This window comes from Microplitis demolitor, chromosome 8, assembly GCF_026212275.2.
Source record: "Microplitis demolitor isolate Queensland-Clemson2020A chromosome 8, iyMicDemo2.1a, whole genome shotgun sequence".
Lineage (NCBI taxonomy): Eukaryota > Metazoa > Arthropoda > Insecta > Hymenoptera > Braconidae > Microplitis > Microplitis demolitor.
This window is the reverse complement of record NC_068552.1, coordinates 4,765,469-4,786,170: the sequence shown is the minus strand read 5'-3', so window position 1 is coordinate 4,786,170 and position 20,702 is coordinate 4,765,469. Positions and strand designations below refer to the sequence as shown.

General features: G+C 33.6%; 1 protein-coding gene across 1 annotated transcript; it reads left to right on the top strand.

Annotated features, from left to right (window-relative positions):
* Positions 1 to 4,127: 4,127 nt before the first annotated feature.
* LOC128668428 (uncharacterized) lies at positions 4,128 to 6,368 on the top strand. The gene is made up of 2 exons (XM_053741378.1): positions 4,128 to 4,918; positions 5,141 to 6,368. Exons 1-2 carry the CDS (start codon positions 4,128 to 4,130, stop codon positions 6,366 to 6,368), a joined length of 2,019 nt encoding a protein of 672 aa, XP_053597353.1.
* The last annotated feature ends 14,334 nt before the right edge of the window (positions 6,369 to 20,702 follow it).

Here is a 20,702-nt window from a genome sequence, read left to right as displayed (position 1 = left end):
AATGTTTGCGTTCCTGTGTTCGGATGTGTGTGCGCGAGAGCATGTTTGTACCAATTTTTGCGTGCGTGTTTTCGGATCGGTGTGTGTGTGTGCGTGAATGTGATTAGGTGCGTGTGTGTGTGTGTGTGATTATGTGTGTGTGTGATCATGTGTGTGTGTGTAATTATGTGCGTGCGTGTTTTCGGATCTTTGTGTGTGTGTGTGTGTGTGTGTGTGTAAATGTATGCGTTCCTGTGTTCGGATGTGTGTGTGCGAGAGCATGTTTGTACCAATTCGTGCGTGCGTGTTTTCGGATCTGTGTGTGTGTGTGTGTGTGATTATGTGCGTGTGTGTAAATGTATGCTTTCCTGTGTTCATATGTGTGTCTGCGAGAGCATATTTGTACCAATTTCTGTGTGCGTGTTTTCGAATGTGTGTGTGATTATGTGCGTGTGTGTAAATGTATGCGTTCCTGTGTTCATATGTGTGTCTGCGAGAGCATATTTGTACCAATTTCTGTGTGCGTGTTTTCGAATGTGTGTGTGTGTGCGTGTGTAAAAATGTATGCGTTCCTGTGTTCGGATGTGTGTGTGCGAGAGCATGTTTGTACCAATTTGTGCGTGCGTGTTTTCGGATCTGTGTGTGTGTGTGTGTGTGTGTGTGTGTGTGTGTGTGTGTGTGTGATTATGTGTGTGTGTGATCATGTGTGTGTGTGTAATTATGTGCGTGCGTGTTTTCGGATCTTTGTGTGTGTGTGTGTGTGTGTGTGTGTGTGTGTAAATGTATGCGTTCCTGTGTTCGGATGTGTGTGTGCGAGAGCATGTTTGTACCAATTTGTGCGTGCGTGTTTTCGGATCTGTGTGTGTGTGTGTGTGTGTGTGTGTGTGTGTGTGTGTGTGTGTGTGTGTGTGTGTGTGTGTGTGTGTGTGTGTGTGTGTGTGTGTGTGTGTGTGTGTGTGTGATTAATATTGGAACTTAGAAAAATTTTGGTTCTGAAATTGTGCAAGGTCAAAACTCGTTTTAATCGTGGACTTAAGGTAAATGTCTCAATACCGGGACGACGAAGGGTATATGACTGATTTGTATCGTTTTGAAAATATTCAAATAAATTATAAACCAAAATGATTTATTACATCATATAGAATAGACATTTACCAATTTAAGAATAATCAAATAAGGTCATTTTTCTTAAATTTAATATAAAAAAAAAATTTTTTTCTATGACACCTAAAAGACCTAATACCGGAACGCTGAAATAGCCTTGTCCCAATACGGGAATTCGGTTGTCCTACTACCGGAACAGCAAATTAAACAAGTCAATTTCGCATTTATTCGTGGTAAAAATATTAATTATTATTAAATAATATTAATGTAAAACGAGTATGAATGTAGCAGACATCAGAGAACTTAAAAATTATAAATAAATAAGATAAATAATTAAAATGATAATATTCACAGAAAAAGCACTATTAATTTCAAAATTTTTCGAATTTGCATTTTTTTTAATTTTATATTATTAATTATTTACACGATTTGTTAAGAATTTTAAATTTGTCTGATGTCTGCTATATCACACCCATAATGTAAAATGTATTTAAAATTTCTAAATAATTGAATATTAAATGAAAATAAATAATTTGAACTGAAGAATAGAAACAAAATAAATCATTTGAGGTTATACTAGAAAAATCATTAAAAAAAAAAACTAATAACAAAAATTTATTCTTTATGATTTAAATTAGAGTTTATCTATACTTAATCTATTTATCATAACAATTATACATACTGCATTAAATATTAGGGCTCAAGTAATAATTAACATTGTACTTGATTTAGCCAGTCAATTGAACACACCGTTAATGTCTATCGATAACATTAATATAATTAGCTGTTCCGGTACTGGGCACGGGTTCATTTTGGTGTACCAATAGACGAACAGTAAAATTGATATAATAATACTATTTTTTTCATATTTTTAATATGTTTTCTTGAATTTTATGTCATTCAAGATGAATATACAAAAAAAAAATTATTGAAAATTAATTCTATGCATTTATTATAAGCTTAAGACCATTGACTGATTTCTTAGCAAAACCATTAAGAGACGTAAAAAAGTCATGAATCCGAGACTATTGCTCTAATTAACATTTTTTTTTTCATATTGTTTCGTCGCAACCTTGCCCATATAATTTATTTTAAAACCATATTTTTATATTTATTCATTTACATATTTTTAACTTCACTCATGCAAACAAAATTTATAATATTTAAGAAAAAATAATAGTTTATTACTCTGGGAAATATTTTTAATCTTACTAAGTTATATTTTACAACACTTTCATGTTTTGTCACTGAAATTTCTCATCTTAAGGAAACGATTGCAAATACATTTTAAGCCGATTTTTTATATTACTAGGGCACACTTGGGAATTTCCAAGCACTTAGTCCTGCTTCCCAGACCTTAACATCCCAATGTTACTATTTTAAAAGTATTGTTAAAAGCATCTGCTCCATAAAAATGGCTGCTGTACAGCTAATTTTTTCTTGTATAATTGCAATCCCGTCTCCTTTCCAAAGTTCTCTCTACGGTCAAAATAATATAGCTCTAATCCGTTAAGCCCCTCATAAATCATAACTTCCTTGTCCTCAAGTACCCGCATTGCTCAACTCTGACCTTTCTACCTAAACTCCATCGGTCCCAGTTAAATGCCTTCCTACAAACCTAGCCAAGTACCAATAACAAGAAACATTATGCCTGTTTCTACCTTCTTGCCCTTAGCTGCCCAATGATTTCCTCGCATTTTTCCTTGGTCACTTTTCGCCACTAAAATAAATCCGCCTCAAAAAAACTTGAATTATTTCTAAATATAACTTTTTGTATCAGTAACTCACCAGACTTGTATAGAGCAGCAAGCTCAGTTAAATAAAGTACCTAAGATCATTGTATTTTTTTTGGTTTTCATTACTCGAGCCAGACTCGCATTTATTTTTTTGTATTTACTATCAATCATCTCATCAACCATTATCAAATTACTGCCATTACTGCGGTAAACTAATTGCGGTACAAAACATTGGTCCTTCGAGCCGGATAACGTGCAAATAAAAAATAATTTATTTTACTGTAATTGCACAGTCGTTTCCGACTTTTACGTAAGTGCGTTTTTTCATGGTGAGAGTTTAAGTGTTAACCATACTCATCAAGTTTGTGATCATCACTTCATCAAGCAGTTACTCATCTCAAAAGTGAAACTTTTATATGCAATAAATTATTTTGCATATTTTATCTCGAGCATCAGACCTTGTAATCGAGATTTTATCATTAGCAGCTTTACGGCATAGTTAACCTCATCCAAGGGACAGTGAGCAACCGGCCTGAGGTCCATAATCATCAGCTTTTACAATCATCATCGGATTTTCAACGCCATTGTGACGCATTGTCATAAATCAACTTCTCAACTATCGACGAGTAAGTCAGTTGAATCACCAATATTTCCTACCATTAGTGTATTTTCCATACCATTCATATTTTGATCCTGCAATCGCGAGAATTCACATTTGTGCTCTGCTTTCGATCTTTTTTATCATTTATTTGTATTTATTACTGATCAAACATGGCCGAAGCACAAATTAAGCCTTTAAAATGTAAGCGAGGTGCAGCAAAGCGTTCATTAACTATGTTCGAAAATTTCTTAAAACGGTTTAATCCGGAGGAAGACTGTCCAGTCTTAAATAAAGGGTTCTCTGAATTAGAGAAAACCCGCGAAATCTTTCTAGAATACCAAAATGAATCAGAATTATTAGAAGGAGGAGAGGACGATGAAAAACTGGCTGAAGTTTATCAGCATAAAGTTCAATTCGAGGAAGCCTATTTCGAAGGATACAAGATCGCGCGTAAGCATTTGTTTCCAGGACCTACAAGTTCTGCTCCAACCGCATCCTCTATTCCGGAAATTTCTATTCTTAATCCACCAATTATATCTGCTAATTTAAATCAATTGCCAGCAAATATCAATCCTGGATCGCCGGGTGATCACGAACAAATTTCAACACAATCTCAGACGCGTAAATTAGCTTCTCCGGGCATTCATGAACAAATCGCACATTAAAATCAAGCGCGTGAATCCTTTCCTCTGCCCGCTACGGAGCAAATGTCACATCACAATCGAACACGCGAATCATCTGCTCCGCATTCAGACCACTCCGTCATCGCCACACCAAGTTATTATAACCCCAACTACTTCGGTTTGCCTTCTGTGGAACTGCCTAAATTCGGTGGGGCCTTCGACGAATGGATAGGTTTTCATGATTTATTTGAATCCTTTATCCATGGAGATAAACATATTCCCCCGATTCGTAAATTATATCATTTAAAAAGCTGTTTGGTAGGAGAAGCGGCTAGTGTAATCTCTTCCATTGAAGCCTCAGCTCAAAATTATGAGCTGGCTTGGAATTTACTAAAAGATCGTTATGATAACAGAAAGCTAATGCGGGAAAAATATATTCAAGCAATACTGGATATTTCTCAAATATCAAAAGAGTTTTCAACGCAAGCTTTCGTGGATCATTTACAAAAAAATTTGCGTGCTCTCAAAACTTTAGGAGAGCCTATTGATGGGTGGAACTCCATTCTGGTGGTTATTCTTCGTAATAAATTACCAAATTCGCTTCGTGATCGATGGGAGGAACATAGCATTAGCTATCCTAATCCCACCATCGATCAATTTATTGCTTTTTTAGCACGGCGTGCTCAATTCGAAGCCACGCGTGCTCAGGCGTATAGTTGGAAGCCAGACAGCCAAAAATCTAACTCTCGAGCTCCGTCACAGCCAAAACAAGCTTTCGCGTTAGAGGTATCTCCTGGCAGTTGTCTTCACTGTTTAGACGATAATCATTACATTAATTCCTGCGCCAAATTTACCGTTTTAACTCCATTCGCCAGGTATGAAACTGCCAAAAGGAACGGTTGGTGCACTAACTGTTTGCGTAATACCCACCAATCGTCTCAATGTACTGCTAGCGAATGTCGCATCTGTGGCTAGCGTCATAATACGCTTCTGCATTTTGAAAAGCTCAACGCTTCCTCTCAAAAAAATAGCGGAAATAACTATAAAAATAATAATTATAACAATGGTAACCATAACAATCATAATAATCACAATAGCATCAATCAAATTAATACAGCCAGTCAGAGTGACTCAAGTGCGCAGTCGCAGACTTCTCGCGTCAACTTGCACGCGCTTGTATCCTCCGAGGCCCTACTGGCCACCGCCATAGTGGATATCGTGAATCCACAAGGAATTTCAAAGGCATGCAGAGTTTTTTTGGATTCCGGTTCCCAGGCTCATTTTATGACTGAAGCTACAGCTAACTTTCTAAAGCTTGACCGAACTGAAGTTAACATATCGGTCAGTGGTGTCGACGATCTAAGTACAAATATCAAGCACGCCACTCGCGCTATCATAAAATCGCGATTCAATAAATTTTCTAAAAATATTGAGTTTTTGATAATTCCGCAAATTAGCAAAGCAATGCCGTCGGCTCCTATTGATCTCACTGGGCTAGAAATACCGAAAAATATCGTTTTAGCTGATCCAGAGTTTTGTAAACCTTCCTCAGTAGATGCACTTATAGGAGTCAATCTTTTTTACAAGCTTTTAAGTGTCGGACAAATTAAATTGAAATATCAGCCGGAGGCCATTTTGCAAAAAACTCAGCTTGGGTGGGTGGTCGCTGGTGGTTTAAATTCCTCGTTTAAGAAACCAAATTTATCATGCCATCTTATTTTCAACAACCAAGTTAATGATACTAATCTCACCCGATTTTGGGAAATAGAAGAGCTTTCCGCGGCAAAAGTTCTGTCCCCTGAAGAGCAGTTGTGTGAGGAGCATTTTCTTCGCAATACTACCAGAGATACTACCGGTCGATACATGGTTCGGCTGCAATTTAACAATAATGTAAACAAACTTGGTGCTTCATACCCTTCAGCCTTGCGGCGTTTTCAATCACTTGAGAAACGTTTGGTGCAAGATAAAGAAATTGGAAATGAGTACACTGCCTTTTTGCAAGAATATCTAGATTTGGGTCACATGTCGCTTGCAACCGAGTCAAATGTTGAGCACTCGGACTTTTATCTTCCTCACCACGCTGTAGTTAAAAAAGACAGCCTGACTACCAAAACTCGGGTCATCTTTGACGGTTCTGCTAAAACTTCTAGCGAAATATCCCTAAATGACGCTCTCATGGTCGGCCCCAAGCTGCAGGACGACTTATTTATTTTGCTTATTCGATATCGGTCTCATACTATTGTTCTTACTGCAGATATAGAGAAAATGTACCGTCAAATTCGGGTACATCCTGACGATACCAAATATCAAAAGATATTATTTTGAGTCAATCCTTCTAAACCTATTTCTACGTACATACTTAATACCGTCACTTACGGCACAGCATGCGCTTCTCATCTTGCCATTCGTTCTCTGCAGCAGCTCGCTAGCGACGAGGGTCATGATTATCCTCACGCTGCCGTAGCCCTAAAGCGCGATTTCTACGTTGACGACCTTCTTACTCGCACAAATACTATTCCGGAAGCTGAAGTGTTACGTTATGACCTGAACGAAATTTTGAAAAAAGGTGGCTTCAACTTACGAAAGTGGGCTTCAAATGAGCCCTCTCTCTTATATAAGTGCGACGAGCACCCAGTCACGACTCATATGTCACTTGACCCAGGCACGTCTATCAAAACTCTAGGCATTCATTGGAACGCCAGAGAGGACAGCATATTCTATAGCGTAAATGTCTGTAAGCTAAAAACAGTCACTAAACGCTCCATTTTATCTCAGATAGCCAAATTGTTCGATCCTTTGGGCTTGCTAGGTCCCGTCATATTACATGCAAAAATAATTATGCAATCATTATGGAAAACTGGCGTGGCGTGGGACGAATCAGTTCCAGTCGACTTGCACACGTCATGGTCTGCTTATGTGGAGCAGCTTCCATTAATTTCTGATCTACGTTTCGGTCGTTGCATTACCATTGCTGACTCAATTAACGTTCAAATGCATGGTTTCTGTGATGCCAGCGAAAAGGCGTACGGTGCCTGCCTTTACTTACGATCGGTGGATCAAGATGACAAGATTCACGTAAAATTAATTTGTTCTAAATCTCGAGTGGCTCCGGTAAGCTCGATTTCATTGCCTCGCCTAGAGCTTTGCGGTGCTCTTTTACTTGCTCGCTTATTCCATACAGTACAACAAGCAATCTTAATTAACATCGATGAGATTTTTTTGTGGTCTGATTCTACAATAGCCTTGCATTGGCTAAACACTCCCCCGCATCGCTCAAAAACATTTGTCTCAAATCGCGTTGCTGAAATTCAGAGACTAACAAGCGCTTGCCATTAGCGTCATGTTGCCTCACTTGATAACCCTGCGGATCTTGTATCTTGCGGCCAACTTCCATCTGAATTCGTCCAAGGAGAGATCTGGCAACGAGGTCCTTCCTGGCTTTGGAAGGAGCAAGTATTGTGGCCTAAGACTATTTTAGCTCATATCGATCTGCCTGACTTGAAACCTGATATCTCCATCACCACTTGCATGAAGCTAGAATTACGCGGTCATAATTTGATTGAGCGATACGAATCATTTGAAAAGGCAACTCGCCTCGTCGCTCACCTTCTTCGCTTTATTAATAACTTAAGATGCGAGGAGCCTCAGCGTATGCGCGACCACTTAACTCCTGTAGAAATGAAGGCTGCCCGTGATGCCATAGTCAAAATGGTCCAGATGGCTTCTTTTGCTACCGAAATAAATTGTTTGAAGAAGGGTATTCCTATCCGCGATGGTAGTAAATTAATTCCCTTAAATCCCTTCCTTGACTCCAATGGCCTTCTACGGGTAGGCGGCAGACTTGCTTTATCGGAGTTACCTGAGGGGCAGCGTCATCCAATGGTACTTCCCAGTGATCACCACATCACACGCACTATCATACGCGAAGAACACGTACGCCTAAATCACGCCGGGACTCAAACTACTTTGTACTCTTTGCGCCAAGTTTACTGGCCTCTAAACAGTCGTAACATTACTCGGAAAATCATATATCAATGTTTAAAATGTTTTCGAGCCAAACCTAAGCTTGCTGATCACATTATGGGCGATTTACCTTCCTATCGGGTATCCCAATCACGTCCTTTCCTGCACGTTGGAGTAGATTACTGTGGGCCGCTATATATGAAAGAATGAAGGCATCGTAATCGTCAAAAACTCAAGGTCTATGTCGCTGTTTAGGTATGTATGTCTACGAAAGCGGTTCACTACGAATTAGTCAACGATCTTACTACGGAGGCATTTATAGCCAGCATCAAGCGCCGTTTTGCAACGCGTGGAAAGTCTACCGATATTTATTCAGACAATGGTACCAATTTTGTAGGTGCCAGTCGTGAGCTCAATGAGCTATACGCTTTGCTTGATTCCTCAGAACATAAAACTCCAATGCAGCATTTTATGCATCAACGAAAGATTAATTGGCATTTTATCCCCCCCCCCCCCAGGGCACCTCATTTTGGACGGCTCTGGGAGGCCGCAGTTAAATCCTTTAAAAAACATTTTATAAGAACTGTAGGAGATACTCTGTTAACCTACGATCAGTTGGAAACGTACCTTATAGAAATAGAGGCAATACTAAATTCTTGTCCGATATCCCCATTATCATCCGATCCTAACGACCTCCTGCCTTTAACACCCGGCCATTTCCTTATTGGTGGTCCACTGACAACTTTTCCACAGGTTAATTTCACTGACACCCAGTCTAACTGGTTGTATGCGTGGCAGCATGCTCAACAAATGACGCAACACTTTTGGAAGCGATGGTACAAGGAGTACCTGCATCAGCTCATCATGCGTCCGTCTCATTGCCAATAATCATCCAATTTAGAAGTAGGCACGCTGGTTTTGATTTCAGAAGACCATCTGCCACCGCTTCAATTGCCCGTAGGTCGCATTATTGCAGTTCATCCCGGTCGAGACGGTGTCGTACGAGCCGCGACGATCAAAACCGCTAAAGGAGAATACGAGCGCTGCACCAAGAAGCTGTGCCCGCTACCATTCGAAGACGACTCCACAGCTCATCAAGATTGAACTGAATAGTTCAAGGGGGGCAGCATGTTTCGTCGCAACCTTGCCATATAATTTAATTTAAAACCTTATTTTTATATTGATTCATTTACATATTTTTAACTTTACTCATGCAAACAAAATTTATTATATTTAAGAAAAAATGATAGTTTATTACTCTGGGAAATATTTTTAATCTTACTAAGTTATATTTTACAACACTTCCATGTTTTGTCACTGAAATTTCTTATCTTAAGGAAACGATTGCAAATACATTTTAAGCCGATTTTTTACATTACTAGGGCACACTTGGGAATTTCCAAGCACTTAGTCCTGCTTCCCAGACCTTAACATCCCAATGTTACTATTTTAAAAGTATTGTTAAAAGCATCTGCTCCATAAAAATGGCTGCTGTACAGCTAATTTTTTCTTGTATAATTGCAATCCCGTCTCCTTTCCAAAGTTCTCTCTACGGTCAAAATAATATAGCTCTAATCCGTTAAGCCCCTCATAAATCATAACTTCCTTGTCCTCAAGTACCCGCATTGCTCAACTCTGACCTTTCTACCTAAACTCCATCGGTCCCAGTTAAATGCCTTCCTACAAACCTAGCCAAGTACCAATAACAAGAAACATTATGCCTGTTTCTACCTTCTTGCCCTTAGCTGCCCAATGATTTCCTCGCATTTTTCCTTGGTCACTTTTCGCCACTTAAATAAATCCGCCTCCAAAAAACTTGAATTATTTTCAAATATAATTTTTTGTATCAGTAACTCATCAGACTTGTAAAGAGCAGCAAGCTCAGTTAAATAAAGTACCTAAGATCATTGGATTTTTTTTGGTTTTCATTAGTCGAGCCAGACTCGCATTTATTTTTTGTATTTACTATCAATCATCTCATCAACCATTATCAAATTACTGCTATTACTGCGGTAAACTAATCGCGGTACAAAACACATATTTTCTAAAATCTATTTTACATCTTATTTCTGAACTCAATGATTAAGTTTTCAAATAAAAAAAGTATTCTAAGATCTAGAATGAATTTTTTTTTTGTTTACTATTTGCTTAGTGTCTTTTGTTTAAAAATGTCGACAGTTAATGATTATTCGAGAGCTATACTTTTTAGTTGTCTTGATAGAATATTAATAATATTTAACGAAAGTAGTCAAATTGCCGTTAAAATCTCAACAAAAATTTCTTCAATTCACTGGATAAAGTCGAAAAATATTTAGACATTCAAAACCGTATCAAAATATTCCTCTGTGATATTGGAATACGAAATAGTAACAGCACGTTTTAAATATCAAGAAAATTGAAATAATCCTCTATATCTAGATGCTCCTGAATCACTTTCCCTGAGCAGTAAGTTTAATTGAACTTTATTTATTCTTGTTATTTTTAATAAATCATGTAGTAATTAATTTTGTCCATAAATGGAAATATTTATTCCTTTTTTTATTAGTTTTTGAATTCAAATTTATTGCTTTTATTTATCACTTTTAATAAAGCAAAGAATTGAAAAAATTTTTGTCACGCAATGTTTTTTTTCAAATTAAGATTACTCAGTGTCGCACAATCTTTGAGTTTCTTAGAATAATTCATTTTTTTGAGGCAAAGTTTTTCACCAATTATCCTATAAATTGAGATTCTCTTTCTTTTTGAATATGAAGTTATAATAATAAATTTCTGTATTTATAAAAATATCTAACAGATGATGATAAGGAACTGAATGAGTTGGAGGTAGAAGCCAGAGAAAAATAATTGATTTTTCTCAAAATGTATGTTCAAAAAAGTCTCAGTTACTTGGATGCATTATCAGAAGTAAAGGAGGAGGATGAAGTTAAATTTTTTTTAAGTAATATCTATATGTTAGTTGAGGCTAATTTATTTATTAAATGAATATTATTTTATATCAATGTGTAAAAAAATATCAAACTTTCATTAATTTTTTGTTTTTATTGTTTATCATTATAATTATGAAAAAAAAATTTTAATCTTTTTTTGATCGAATATTGATCAAAATCAGACTAAAAATAATTGACAGAAAAAGTCGGATTGTGACGTGAATAAGAATAAAAACAGACTGAAAATGATTGAAAATAAGTCTGAAAATAGTCTAAATAAGGAATAGTAAGGGCAAAACTAGATTAAAATTCACATATTAATTAAATACAGTCGAGTCTCGTTATGAACCCGCATAAAGGGGTGTAAGGGAATATAATTCTAAGAATTTGTGTACCCCCACTCTGTCAGCGCAGGCGGCAGTCGTGAGTTGAACTTCCCCTACTTTTTTAGCCCGTGAGTGTGTACGTGATTGTTTCCAGTATCTCGTTATGAGTCCATTTGACTTGAGTGTTATGTTTTTTATAATAATACAGCTATACAGTGTCTTGCTTATAAACAAATAATAGGACTAATATGGTAAATAAACTCTTAATTTCTTTTCATGAATATACGGTCTCATATCGAAACTCTGAAATTAATTGTTTTTTCACGTTGTGGAGGGGGAAGGTCTTCCGTGGAAATCCTGGTTCACGAACTCATAACGAGGGAACTCATAACGAGACTCGACTGTATAAATAAAAAATAAAATTTAATAAAATTAACCTAAAATTTTTAGTTGATTAATAACAGATCAAATTTTTCGACCCGGGTATACCCGTATGTCTGCTGCTTACTCGAGAAAAAAACGTACATTGTATTGAAGTACAGGTATAGAACATTTGAAGTAATGATATTTTGAAACCATTAAATATTGGGTACCTTGTTTATATGATATTATCTATTGACCAAAATATATGTATACTTTTACAAATCACCCTAATAAATAACTTAAGTATTTTATCTGTCTGGCGTCTGTAGTGAACAATTGGTAACTAAGTTAGGATTAAAACGTTTATGGTAATCCATTCATCGAAAGAATGATTTCACAATACTTTGTACAAACGAATGAGCTGATGAAATTTTATAAGTATTCATTGAATTTTAAAAAATTTTAGAGACGGTATTTATTATTGTTGAAAAAAATTGTTAGATTGAAAAAAAAAGTCGATCGAATTTTCCGAGTATTTATTGTATGTGTTATAAGGGATGATGCATTTAATGCTTCGTCTAAATATTGCTACTCACTGCGCTGACCACTCACGTTACGTGAAGTCACCCCTATGGGAAAATTTATAAAAAAATATGTCAAAATATAAAAAGTCTATATTTTACGTATGAAAAAAAATATGTTTCTAATAGCAACCTTTTGGCCGATTTTTGTACTTATATGTTTTAAATATATTCACAATCTATCTTAGAATATATTGAACTTACATGTATGAAAATTAAAAATAAATTATTTAATAATTGTATATATAAAATTATAACAAAGATATCAGTATATCATGAAGAAAAAAAAATATAATATATATATTTTTACATTTTTATCCGTCTGATTGAAAAAAATGAATTTATTCAAGCTAGGTGTATATTTATATTTTAGTCCGCATTCAACTTATCTTAAATCATTTCGAATTGTCTCGAATCATTTCATATCATTTTTTTTTTAATCAGGAATATTTTTTTTTATGTATCCCAAGATATATTTTGAATATATTTATGTTTGTTAATAGAGAGGGAATTTGTAAATTATATCAAATCCATAAATCGAGACGTGATCTTAGACTTAACCATGAAAAAAAATATTTTCTTCTGTTAAATTTTCAAAGTTGTCTCTCGTGCCGTGGATGAGCCATCTTGTTCCGGTCTTCCCTACTATTTATTCCTATGCGTACACATATGTAGGCCCGCATCAAAAAACTTTATGCAAAAAAATATGATTTAAAATATATGGATGTTATAATGTTATATGTCGAACAATATATAAAATAGTATTTATAGTTTTGCCGCATTAATGTATGATATTAGGTGTACAAAAAAGTTCTACCCGTTTTTTGTCAAAATAAAATATATTTAAAAATTTTAAATAAAATATAAATTTTAATCAAAATAACCACCATCAGCATCTACTTCCCTTTGCCAACGCTCAGGCAACTGATGGATCCCACGGCGATAAAAGGCTTGATCTTTTGTCGAAATGAAATCATCTATTGTTTTTTGCATTTCGTTTTCATTTTGTAAGTGTTTGTCAGCCAAGTAATTTTGCAATGAACGGAATAGGTGAAAATCACACGGTGCAAGGTCTGGTGAATGCGCCGGGTGCGGTAAAACTTCCGACTGTAAATCATTTATAGTGTGACGGACGATTGAACTTCTATGAGGCCTGGCGTTATCATGCAGCAGTATCACTGGTCGAGGTTTTTGTCCCGCAAATCGCCTTTTACTGTTGATTTCATCTGCTAATTTTTTTAATTGACAACTGTAGCGTTCTCCAGTAATGGTTTCTCCTGGTTTGAGTAACTCATAATATAGCACGCCCCACTCATCCCACCAAATACAAAGCAATATTTTTTTCCCAAAAACATTACGTTTTGGTGTTGATGACGTTGCTTGTCCTGGGTCTACCCAATGTTTTCGAAGTTTAGGATTCTCATAGTAAACCCACTTTTCGTCCCCTGTTACAAGTTTCCACAAAAAACTTTTTTTTTTATGTCGTGAAAGCAACGACACGCAGTCGTCAACTCGTCTCTCTCGTTGTTCTGGAGTTAATTCATGAGGTACCCATTTTCCTTCTTTTTTAATCTTACCTAAAGCATGTAATCTTTCAGAAATAGCTTGTTGAGTAACGTTTAACTTGTTCGCAAGTTCTTGTTGTGTTTGTGCAGAATCTTGATTCAGTAATTCTTCCAATTTCTCGTCACTGATTGTTGAAGGTCTTCCAGAGCGTGGTTTATCATTTAAATTAAAATCTCCGTTTGTGAATTTCCGAAACCATCTTCGACAAGTACTGTCATCAATAACACTGTCACCATAAGTTGCACAGATTATTCTTTAAGCTTCAGCCGCACTTTTTCCTTGATGAAATTCATATAAAAGACAATGGCGGATATGCTCATTACTTACTTCCATTTTTAACTTAATAAAAAAATATATATATCGAAGATTAATATATTAAAAGTTTGATGAATTTAAAGAGTACAAACAACTGTGCATGTACATATACGTATTCATAGCTAACCTATAAATAGCTGTTAGATAACTCCATCTTTGAAAAACGGGTAGAACTTTTTTGTACACCTAATAATATATAGAAAAAAAATATATATTGCTGCAATATATTAATTATATATTTATCGAAACAACTTTTTTTTGGTATGTTTAACGTATGGGGCACTTCACGCCAAATTAATCACTTGTGAACCCGGCCACTTTAGATTTAGCTCAAAATTTTTACTCTTTTTCTACCTCATCAAAAACGTTTTTCATAATTTTTGAAACTTTTTTTACTTAATCAATGAAAAAGCTATAAATCTTCAGTAAAAATTGTTTTTTTTGTATTTTAAATAGCTATAATTTTTTCAAAATTTGACTGATGGGATCTTTTGATCAAAAATTTTTTTTGTTGAATGTCCTTTTCGAAAAAAAATACAAAAAAATTATTGCGTCCTATCTTCTTTGTTTTCTTTTATAGATTTTTAAAAGAAATCAAAAATTTTTCGGTTTATCATATTTGATTTTCGATTTTTTTTTTTTATATAAAACTTTGACATTTCCTGCAAATGCTCCAGTTTTTTCAGAATGATTTTTTTTTGGATTGTATTTTTTTTTTCCAAAAAATACAAAAAAATTATTCAGAACGTTCTTCTACTTTTTGACTTGATATAATTAAAAAAAAATCAAATTTTTTCAACGACTACTATTTAAAATTATTGTTTTCATTTTTTTTTTTTCGAAATTTAGAAGTTACCTGAGCACTTTCAAGAATTGCCAAAATGGTGTTATAAGAAATAATGATAGTTTTGAAAGTTTTTTTTTATTTGGAAAAGAAAATCTAATTCGAAAAAATATCACTTTGTAATAATTTGATGATTTGCAGTAAATGTCAAGGTTTTACATAACAAAAAAAAATCAGAAATGGTAAATATTGAAAAATTTTTGATTTTTTCCAAAAATCTAAAAAACAAAAAACAAAGAAGATAGAATACAATAATTTTTTGATATTTTTTATCGAAATGTACATTTGAAAACAAAAATTTCGAGAAAAAAGATCTCAATCAGTCAAATTTTGAAGAAATTATAGCTATTTAATATAAAAAAAGCAATTTTTAACAAAAATTTATAATTTTTTTATTGGTTCAGTAAAAAAATTTCAAATAATTATAAGAAACTTTTTTTAAGGGGTGAAAAAACAAAAATTTATTAGAATCCAATAAAAACTTATGGAATTCCATTGACGCATTTGTTGTACAAAATATTATGAATTCATTCTTTCACAAAATGGATATTCATAAACGTTTTAATCCTCAATTATTTACCAATTGATCACTATAGACGCTAGACATATGTACTACTTAAGTTATTCATTAGGGCGATTTGTATAAGTATAGATGTGTTTTGGTTAAAGGTGATATTATATAAATAATGTACCCAATATTAAATGGTTTCAAAATGTCATTACCTCTAATGTTCTATACCTGTACCTAAATACAATGTACTTTTTCCTAGAGAAAGCAGCAGACATACGCATGTATAATTATGTCGCCGGGTAATCCGTTTTCTTTTCAGCACAAATTCTTGGGATTAATATTAAAATAGGTCTAAATGAGAAGGTAATGGACGACGTAAAGCATCCATTACTGATGTTTAGGTGCAAATGTCCCATTAGATCCGACCCCTCCCCCTTCCTGGAAGTATTGCAGTCTAGTTAAACATCGGTCCTTAAAATTTTAACATCATTCAGTTTCAAACTCGAACCAAGTTGTTTCTGAATATAACCTAAATCTTAAACTCCAAGCTTTTGTTAACGTAACGATCATTCAAGTTTATATCAAATCATTATGGGTGACATCAAGTGTATTTCTTCAAGTCCACAATCTGCATCCAAACGGTCCGCTGATAGTTTTGATATTGAGCATGGTGCTCAATACAAAAAAATCAAAATCGAGGAATCAAGTGAAGTGACTCCGTCCAACACGTTTTTGCCGACATGTGAAATCGACGGTAATCTCATTTTTCGTCCAGTGAACGTTGAACGGGTTAAAACGAACATTACCGTCAATATAAAGACGAGAATGGTGCCCAGGAAGAAGGTGGTCCCGGTGCCTGAACCAGTCGTGGAGAAGGAGGTGGAACTGATCAAGGTTCCTAAGCGTGTGAAGCCAAATCTTCAGCAGACATCATTGTGGGTGATGCCGCCAGTTTCAAAAAGCCACGAGAAGTCTGGGCTCTGTTCCATCATGTAAAGGAACCCCATGCACTCATATAGTGCTAAATTGTAAATATCTTATATATTTTCTTTTACTAATGGTGATCATGTATATATTTAAAATTTCTTATTAATTAACTTAAAATAAGGACACATATACGTCCAATTATTTTTTTTTTTATTTTTTGCTCATATTTTATCATTATTTAAATAATTTTTATACATTTTTTGACTTTTTTTTTTTTTTTGTAAATAAATAATAAAAGCGAGCATTTTTTAAAAATTAATATATTCAATAGTATATTAGCAATGAATATAAGTATCATATTATTTTTTCTTTATTATATATTTTTTTTTTTTCAATTTTGTATATAATTTTTCGTAAATATTTTTTCTATTTTTTAATAAAAAATTTATTTATTCTAAAAAAATTTTTTTAATTTAAAAAAAGTTTTAAGATTCCCCGAATCTCAGTGCTCTCAAATAATATTAATTAGTCTCTTTAAGAATGGTAATTTTAGTTAAATTTATTATTCAATTTTAATTAGTTTTAATTAATATTAATTTATTTTTAAATAATTTTAATTTACTACATTTAAGTTACTATTTATTTATTAAGATCAAGACTGAATACCGTCGAAAATTGGGGTTGAAGGTAATTATACAATACTTATATTTATTTAGTTTTACAGTATATATAGGAGGACAAAACGGGGTACTTTCAAAATTTTATTAAAAAAAAAATTTTTTTTCTAAATGGTTTTTAAACATTCAAAAATAACTTTTGTAAATATAATTAAATGTTATTTAAATTTCTTTTTTTTTTGTTAAACTTTTTTAAAAATTAATTGTCAGAAAAAAATTTGACCGGGTGTACCTTTTTTTTAAAGAATTTCGTGTTTGTTCAATGAACAGAATCAATAAGTTCGCGAGTTGATAATTGATTAGTCCAAATAAATTTTCATAGTATTAATCAAAACAAGCAAAATATCCTAGAGTAAATTTTTGAGTAGAAATTTTAATACACTGTTAAATTTAAATTATATATAATATACAAAAAAAATGACTTTTAGGCGCAAAAAAAATTTTTCACTATAGAATGAAAAAAAAAAAAAAAAAATTCTTTTAGGACTCGAAAAATTGTTTCGCGCCAAGAAATATTGTCTTGCCGCAAAAAATTTTTTCTTGCCTAAAGAAAACTTTTTCTCGCTCCAAGGAAATTTAAATTTTGAATTTTTAAAGCATAAAATGTCTTAGGGCAAATAAAAATTATTCACTCCAAAAAATCATTTCTTTCTGTGTAATTTTTGATGCAATATTCAGACAATCACGACATAACTGTAGGTCGCTCGTTAATATTATCAATATACTCCTGTAATGATACACTGTCGAAAAACAAGAATGAATTCGGATTTAATGTTGATCCGATTTCACTCTGCCACTCGGAGTTCCGGAGTTTGAAAAGAAATCACTCCGTATGCGGAATGAATTAAAAGTTTTTTTAAACTATTAAGAGGTGTGTGTGCGAGTGCCTGTGTGCGCAAATATGCGCATGGTTTCAGATCTGTGTGTGTGTGTGTGTGTGTGTGTGTGTTACTATGTGCGTGTGTGTTCGGATGTGTGTGTGCGGAAGCATGTTTGTACTAATTTTTGCGTGCGTGTTTTCGGATCGGTGTGTGTGTGTGTGTGTGTGTGTGTGTGTGTGTGTGTGTGTGTGTGTGTGATTATGTGCGTGCGTGTGTAATTAATTCTGGAACTTAGAAAAATTTTGTTCTGAAATTGTGCAAGGTCAAAACTCGATTAAATCGTGGACTTAAGGTAAATGTCTCAATACCGGAACGACGAACGGTATATGACTGATTTCTATCGTTTTAAAAATATTCAAATAAATTATAAACCAAAATGATTTATTACATCATATAGAATAGACATTTACCAATTTAAAAATAATCAAATAAGGTCATATTTCTTAAATTTAATATAAAAAAAAAATTTTTTTCTATGACACCTAAAAGACCCAATACCGAAACGCTGAAATAGCCTTGTCCCAATACGGGAATTCGGTTCTCCTAATACCGGAACAGTAAATTAAACAAGTTATTTTTCGCATTTATTCGTGGTGAAAATATTAATTATTGTTAAATAATATTAATGTAAAACGAGTATGAATGTAGCAGACATCAGAGAACTTTAAAATTACAAATGAATAAGATAAATAATTAAAATAATAATATTTAGAGAAAAAGCACTGTTAATTTCAAAATTTTTTGAATTTGGATTTTTTAAAATTTTATATTATTAATTTTTTACTCGATTTGTTAAGAATTTTAAATTTGTCTGATGTCTGCTATATCACACCCATAATGTAAAATTTATTGAAAATTTTAAAATGATTGAATATTAAATTAAAATAAATATTTTGAACTAAAGAATAGAAACAAAATAAATCATTTGAGGTTATACTAGAAAAATAATTAAAAAAAAAACTAAGAACAAAAATTTATTCTTTATGATTTAAATTAGAGTTTATCTATACTTAATCTATTTTTCATAACAATTATACATACTGCATTAAATATTAGGGCTCTAGAAATAATTAATATTGTACTTGATTTAGCCAGTCAATTAAACTCACCGTTAATGTCTATCGATAACATTAATATAATTGGCTGTTCCGGTACTGGGCACGGGTTTATTTTGGTGTACCAATAGACGAACAGTAAAATTAATATAATCATACTATTTTTTTCATATTTTTAATATGTTTCCTTGAATTTTATGTCATTCAAGATAAATATATACGGAAAAAAATGTATTGAAAAGTAATTCTATGCATTTTCTATAAGCTTAAGACCATTGACTGATTTCTTAGCAAAACCATTAAGAGACATGAAAAAGTCATGAATCCGAGACTATTGCTCTAATTAACATTTTTTTTTTCATATTGTTTCGTCGCAACCTTGCCCATATAATTTATTTCAAAACCTTATTTTTATATCGATTCATTTACATATTTTTAACTTTACTCATGCAAACAAAATTTATTATATTTAAGAAAAAATGATAGTTTATTACTCTGGGAAATATTTTTAATGTTACTAAGTTATACTTCACAACACTTTCATGTTTTGTCACTGAAATTTCTTATCTTAAAAAAACGATTGCAAATACATCTCAAGCCGATTTTTTATATTACTAGGGCACACTTGGTAATTTCCAAGCACTTAGTCCTGCTTCCCAGACCTTAACATCCCAATGTTACTATTTTAAAAGTATTGTTAAAAGCATCTGCTCCATAAAAATGGCTGCTGTACAGCTAATTTTTTCTTGTATAATTGCAATCCCGTCTTCTTTTCAAAGTTCTCTCTACGGTCAAAATATTATGGCTCTCATGCCTTAAGCCCCTCATAAATCATAACTTCCTTGTCCTCAAGTACCCGCATTGCTCAACTCTGACCTTTCTACCTAAACTCTATCGGTCCCAGTTAAATGCCCTCCTACAAACCTAGCCAAGTACCAATGGCAAGAAACATTATCCCTCTTTCCACCTTCTTGCCCTTAGCTGCCCAATGATTTCCTCGCATTTTTCCTTGGTCACTTTTCGCCACTAAAATAAATCCGCCTCCAAGAAACTTGAATCATTTTTAAATATAATTTTTTGTATCAGTAACTCACCAGACTTGTAAAGAGCAGCAAGCTCAGTTAAATAAAGTACCTAAGATCATTGTATTTTTTTTTGGTTTTCATTACTCGAGCCAGACTCGCATTTATTTTTTTGTATTTACTATCAATCATCTTATCAACCATTATCAAATTACTGCCATTACTGCGGTAAACTAATCGCGGTACAAAACATTGGTCCTTCGAGCCGGATAACGTGCAAATAAAAAATAATTTATTTTACTGTCATTGCACAGTCGTTTCCGACTTTTACGTTAGTGCGTTTTTTCATGGTGAGAGTTTAAGTGTTAACCATACTCATCAAGTTTGTGATCATCACTTCATCAAGCAGTTACTCATCTTAAAAGTAAAACTTTTATATGCAATAAATTATTTTGCATATTTTATCTCGAGCATCAGACCTTGTAATCGAGATTTTATCATCAGCAGATTTACGGCAGAGTTAACCTCATCCAAGGGACAGTGAGCAACCGGCCTGAGGTCCATAATCATCAGCTTTTACAATCATCATCGGATTTTCAACGCCATTGTGACGCATTGTCATAAATCAACTTCTCAACTATCGACAAGTAAGTCAGTTGAATCACCAATATTTCCTACCATTCGTGTATTTTCCATACCAT